We start from the raw sequence: 6,682 nt of genomic DNA, 5'->3' as shown, positions 1-6,682 counted from the left end.
CCCACCCGATCCCCAAACTACACCTATGTTAAAACGTGGGGGGTATGGCCCCTTGGCCTCCCCTGGTTTCAGCACCTGTGGCACCCTTCTACAAAAGTGCTGGTGCCCTTGATCACAGCTGAACCCCTTACGTTACAACACAGGCTGCAAATTGACTCCTTTCCTAAAATCTCTGACTATCGTTTGCTGAGTTCCAACCATCTCCAATATGTTTTCACTGGTTACAACACATCTATCCCTGGCTCCCCAGCACAGCCACCACCAAAAAGGGATGACCCTGGGAAAACCTGCACAGGCACCAACTGTACGTCATTGTGATTACAGGGAGTGATCTTGGGGGGGGCCACTGGCAGCCCCACTGAGAATGAGGGGCTAACAATCCCAGGGTAGGCTGCAGCCCAGGATCTACAGAGAGCCCAGTGGAGCCACAAAGACCAGGCCTCGTCTGCAACCATCTTGGGCGTGGCCTCCAGGACAGGCCCACTACAAGATGGCGGTCGAGGAGAGTTCTTTACTTCTTCCCTCTACCGCCCCTCCCCACCCCACCCCCTCCAGTCACGTGCTCAGTTGTCTGGGGCAAGGCTGCGTCAGCGCCGCCTGTGCCCCGGAAGTAGAGCAGAGCTTACAGGACGTGGATAGCCTCAATTCCGGAAGCGCTGGGGTTCCGGGGTGGGCGGCCTGTGGCCACCCAGAGATGGCTGCTGCCCGGCGCAGGAGGCAGCGATCCAGCTGGGCGGCGGCTCCGGCGCTCTCCCGGCGCGGGGGAGCGGGGTGATGGGAGCGGGCCGCCCGCCCGCCCGCCGCCTTTCCGGTTGAGGGAGGTAGGAGCAACCGCTTTTCGCCGGCGCGGGGAAGAGGATCAGGGGGAGCAGCGCGGCCGGGCGGGCGGGAGGCGGCTCGAGTGGCCGAGGCAGGCAGGCGCTGGGGAGGAAGACACGGGACTGGCCGGCCCAGGCGGGCTCGCGGGGAGGGGGCTCGCGGGGAGTGAGGCGGGTGCATAGCGGGGAGGTACTTGGGTAGTGGGGAGGCGAAGACCCAGGTCCAAGGGGAACCAGTTTCGTGCGGGGTCCTGGGACTGGGCCTGTCAACGGGTGGGTCGGGAGGGCAGTAGCCCAGGGAGGGGAGGTGCCCTGGGCCTGGCCTCTGTTTTAGGGGTGTCGGTGTGGGGAGAAAAGGATAGTTGGTTTTTCTTTTCTTCATCCATCCATCGTTATTTCAGTCGTGCTGTCAAGGGCCGTGCCACTCACAAATGTCTAGCTGGCAGATCCTCGTCCTGAGCAGCCTGCAGGGTGAATTGGTCCCTTGTAATTGAGCTGCTTGTAATCGAGCTTTGAAAAGCATCGATTTTGGCTATTATAATACGTGCAGTTTAGTAAAACTTTTTCCTGACTCAGCTTTCGGAGGCAGCATGATTTAGTGGTCTGAGTCAGGAAGCCCGGAAAGCCCAGCTCTGCCACGTGCCTGTTGTGTGACCTTGGTAAGCCACTTCATCACTCACTGCCCCAGCAAGACAGTGTGGTGATAAGTCTTCATTTGCTAAGTTTTCTGGAGACTTATATAATGGAAATACTACAATTTTTTGGGCATCTTTCACAGAAAATCCCAGAGCATCTTCCAAAAACACAAACATGAGCAGCATCTAGAACTAGTTCTTCAACGTAAAACTATACATCGATAAACTTTTCTAAAGATGGCAACCGGTGCCATAGGTGTAGAACTTCCACACTGAGGGATTTGCAACAAAATGAAAATAAATCACAAATGTCACTTATATCTAGATTTCATCTGAAATGTGTTAATTTAATACTTTATAAGTCTATAAGCCGTGGCTTGTTCCTTGTAACAACATACTGAAAGTAATCACAAATGTAAACTTCCCTTACAGTTACATAAACATAGTAAAATGGGAAAGAATGGCTTAATTACTGGGGAAATTGTGTGCCCAGGATGGCATAATTCAAGTTGCAGGTGACCATCTCCAGCTGCTTGATCTCTGTGGGAGGGTACCAGATTTTAGCTCTATGGAGGACTTTTCGATCAAAGTGTGGTTTTAAGTCTCTTAGTCATTCAGAAGTGACTTGTGTTTAAGAGCACATGTATTTTAGTCAGCAGTAACTTGTGCTGTCTGACTGAGTCTTATTCGGGGTAGGGGTGGAGGAACTGGAATAAATGTGTGGGTTTTTTAATAATACCAGTTATGGAAACCTGTAATAGCTGTAAGTTAAGAGAGAATCAGGCAATTCCAAGTAGGTAAACCAAGAAATCATTGTTTAGGGTTGACTTTTCTAAACTAATTCAGAGCTAAGGCTGATATTCTGTCTGTAATTCATGTCGTGTGAAGAAAGAGGGAAGAAAGTAAAATATGAGTTTACAAAATGACCTCTGAATTTCTTAGATTGTGTTGCAGTTTTAATTATACTTGTGCATTTATTTATTCAAGTTCATTTGCTTGTTTTTAAAAGAAGATTACTAATAGCCAACTATAAAATGTCTAATTACTAGAAAAACTAGACTGCCACATGTACTGTATCATTTTTAATGCAGTGCTTACCCAATAGTACAACATCTTATTTTAAACTGTTCTGGATTATGTGGTGATTTAGGAGTATCTGACAGACCCATCTAGTATATTAGACTGAGGCATCCTGCTCAGTTGTTTAACTTGTACTTTTAAATAATGTAAATACATGTTACCAACTTGATAGGAATAGCTGAAAAAACTGTTGGTTTTGTTTGGGTATATAAATCTTCTAGCCACGATAAGTACAACATGGCCAACTTTCCCCCACTTTTGCCTTGCCAGTGTTCCTCTAGTTCAAGGTAGAAGTACAACTTGTAGATCTGTCACCAAAACAGCCACTTGGACATGGACACTGGGAGCTGTTATAACTTTGTTAGCTATTAATGTTAAAATCTGTTTTCATTATCTTATATGTATTATAGACAGTTTATTTCTAGTCTGAAAATACACATAGTAGAAGTGCTCCTACTAGGCACTGAGCCTCTGCAGTGTTTCTAACTCTCAATATTAAGAATCAATTATATTAAACACCTAAAAACCATTACCAATTACTCATTCAAACTCACTTCACATCTCCGTTTACTGTGCTATTATGTAACCTCTTTCTATCCCCTCTTCAAATGTCACGGAAAAAGAGAAAACCAGCAAGTTTGAAAGAGTTAACAAATCCAGGTCCTAGTAGACCTAGGAGCAGAAGAGAGTATGTTCCAAAGTAGAGGACCTCTTACAAACAGTTCCAACTCCTTTGATCTGGAATGCCCTCAATGTAATCATCTCAGATGGCCATGACTGCAGTAATATGGTTTGAGGACATAGGGAGTGTCTTCAACTATTTAGAACTGTGAAAATCAAGGCCGGTGCTTAAAAAGCTCAAAGGGAATTAGTACAGTGTGGCGAACCAGGCATATGTGCTACCTATGAAAAACGCCAGTTAAGAGATGGTTGATGTATTCTGGACTAGCTTCCACTACTAGCCCTGAGGTGTAGCCCAAGTAGGACATGCTACATTAATCTAATGTTGAAGCAATAAATACATAAGTATAGTTGGGTCCACATCCAAAATGAGATTGCACTTTGTTTATCAAGTGCAGATGAAAAAACGTGCTCTGAAATGGCTGCTACTTGGACATTCAGGATAACTCCAAAGTCTAGTAAATTGCAAAACTAACTTTCAAATAATGGCCATTCAGTTAATGGTGCTGGTACAAGTCTAGCCAATCAGTCAGTTTTCTTAGCCTAGTCAATTAATGCTATTTCTGTCTTGTTGAGATTGAACCTTAGTCAATTAGCCCTTTGTCCAAGCCTCAGTCTTCAGTAGACACTGGGTCATCCATTTAACTTTTCCAGAAGAATCACCATAAAGATGTTATGTAACTGAGTATCATTAGGAAGCTGTTGTGGTAATGCATGACACCTTACTAGTCTATGTAAAGAAGGAAAAAATCCAAAGCCCCAAATGGGATGTACTTGTTCAATAGTATCTAGTAGTTATACTGTTTTATCAAGTAATCCACGAACTAGAGACTGGATTATATCTGTACTTAATGCATGTTTTGTTTTTGTTAAAGGTGCAGAGCATGGAGAATGATGAACTTCCGCCAGAGGATGGGATGGATTGGTGTGGGGTTGTATCTCTTAGCAAGTGCTGCAGCTTTTTACTATGTCTTTGAAATCAATGAGACTTACAACAAACTAGCACTGGAGCACATTCAACAACACCCTGAGGAGCCACGAGAAGGAACCACATGGACACACTCCTTAAAAGCACGACTGCTGTCACTACCTTTTTGGCTCTGGACTATTATATTTTTAATACCATATTTACAGATGTTTTTGTTCCTTTATTCCTGTACAAGAGCTGACCCCAAAACTGTGGGCTATTGCATCATTCCAATCTGCTTGGCTGTTGTTTGCAATCGTCACCAAACATTTGTGAAGGCCTCTAATCAGATCAGTAGATTACAGTTGATTGACACTTAATTCAATCTCCAGTTTCAATAGCTGCTTCAGGAACAACCTGTATGTCTGACCTAATTACAAGATTGAAGTTCTGAAAGGAGGCTGGAAAGAGCCTTTCCTTTCGTATTGCTAGATATTGAACAGTAGCTGCTTTCTATTTAAAAAAATTATTTTTAAAGTATGGACTTATCATACCAACCAGAATAACAGGACCCTGTGAGAGACTTGATGGGAGCAATCCTCATTCTGCCTTATAATGCAAAATTGCCACCCTCCTTCTGAAGTATCCTGTGGAGAAGTATACTTCTGCAACCATACTCCACTGTGCAAAAAAATGACGACGTGCAAGCTTTCCTTTTGAGAGAATCAGTGAAAATGGACACTTTTGTGGTACATGTAAAAAGATTAGAACATGATAAAAGCTGCATTTAACACATTACCTTGCTCTCTCCTTTTTTTAATAATATTGCACACTTACAATAGGGCTTGTTTCTTAACTATCCTTTTTAAAAAGAGATGAGAATGAAGTATAGCTCAACAGCTTTTTAGTGAGGATAGTCCTTTTCTTGGTCAAAGTCACTGAGTTAGAGAGCAGACAACATATTTTAATAGGCAGAATTTGGGGAGTGGCCTAGGCCGAGAGGTGAGATGTCTTTAACATCTTTTCGCTGATGCCAAAGAAAGGCTGGTCACTAGTTGTGGACTAGAGGTTCTACAAAACTCATTTTTCTTTAATTATTTTCTTCCTACTTTTCTCTGTGGTAACTGAGTTCACTGCTATTGTGCATCATTACTCAAGAGGAACTAGAACCACTTTTGGTGGATCAACTGTATTGGGGAAGTACTATGAAAATGGGAGAATGAGATGTTCAACATCAACTATTGCTGGAAAACCAGTGAGATGCAAACAAACAAAAGGTTACAGGAATATCCAATCTTTTACCCAAATACTAAACAACTGAGCTAAATAATCCCATTCCTACAATGAGTACCAGATTTCTTATTTTCCAAAAACATGTAGAAGTGTTACTGGTGGTGGTCCTATATTAGTTTCACTCTCCATTTTCAGTGTCCTTTTTGGCATAGTACCTAATTCTGACTATTGCTACTGCCATTAATTTAAAAGCAGATTCTAAGGCCAGAGGAGACTATTGTGACCATCTAGTCTGATCTCCTATATAACAGGACACAACTTCCCAAAAATAATTCTTAAATATATCTTTTAGAAAAACATCCAGTCTTGGTTTAAAAATAGTCAGAAGAATCCACCATGACCCCTGATAAATTGTACTAATGGTTAATTACTGTTAAAAATGACCTAATTTCCACTTTGAATTTGTCTAGCTTCAGCTTCAAGCCATTGGATCATGTTATACCATAATATGTTAGATGGAAGAGCCCATTATTAAATATTTGTTCCCCATACAGGTACTTTACAGACTGCAGTGAAGTCACTTCTCTTTAAGCTAAATCAATTGAGCTTGTCTTTGCTTCCTAGGATAGAGTCCCCTGTCGTCTAAAAATGGCCTACGTTCTTTGTTTATATATATATATATATATATATATATATATATATAGCCATATTAAAACAACTATTCTTTGCTTGTGCCCAGTTTGCCAAGCAATCATCATAGTTCTGAATCAATTACCTGTCGTCTTAATTATTTACCACTCCAATTTTTGTGTCATCTGCAAACTTTATCAGTGATGATTTTGTTTTCTTCCAGGTCAGTGATAAAAATGTTAAATAGTGTAGGACCAAGAACTGATTCCTGCAGGACCCCACTGGAAACATAGCTGCTTGATGATTCTCCATCAAACTGAACCATCCTGTTTCAGTATGCCATATTGGTGCTTATTTTGTGGTCCTTTTGGTTTTAGTGGAACTCGTTAAGTTTCTAGCCCTTGTGGAGATAACCTGGAATATGAAACCAGCACAGGGCTGTCTTCTGAAAGGCAGAAGCAGTAGGCCCAAAACAGATAGTTTATACCCCTTATGTCAGTTATATGTGAACTTCACTATAACTGTTAATATTCTGCTGTAGCAGAAACATCCACATGTTTTGGGACTGCATGGATACTGGGGAGATTACAACCACTTCTCCCTCTACGTCTGCTTTCAATGTTACTATGTTTAAACACAGCAGCTAAAACATTCTTAATCTTTCTTTTGCATTTGAAGAAATTCTATCTGTGGTTTTA

At 42.2% G+C, this 6,682-nt stretch overlaps 1 protein-coding gene across 1 annotated transcript; it reads left to right on the top strand.

Annotated features, from left to right (window-relative positions):
- The first annotated feature begins 611 nt into the window (after window positions 1-611).
- Window positions 612-4,916, top strand: LYSET (lysosomal enzyme trafficking factor). The gene is made up of 2 exons (XM_067547050.1): window positions 612-821; window positions 4,090-4,916. The coding sequence occupies exon 2, from the start codon at window positions 4,106-4,108 to the stop codon at window positions 4,499-4,501; it is 396 nt and encodes a 131-aa protein (XP_067403151.1). The 5' UTR covers window positions 612-821; window positions 4,090-4,105; the 3' UTR covers window positions 4,502-4,916.
- The last annotated feature ends 1,766 nt before the right edge of the window (window positions 4,917-6,682 follow it).

Source organism: Emydura macquarii, unplaced genomic scaffold, assembly GCF_026122565.2.
Source record: "Emydura macquarii macquarii isolate MOO-44397 ecotype Brisbane River unplaced genomic scaffold, CSIRO-AGI_Emac_v2 contig_1229, whole genome shotgun sequence".
Classification (NCBI taxonomy): Eukaryota; Metazoa; Chordata; order Testudines; family Chelidae; genus Emydura; species Emydura macquarii.
This window is presented reverse-complemented; position numbering and strand designations above follow the sequence as displayed.

Excerpts from the sequence above, each read along its gene's own strand:
- LYSET (XM_067547050.1), top strand. The coding sequence starts at position 4,106 with ATGATGAACTTCCGCCAGAGGATGGGATGGATTGGTGTGGGGTTGTAT.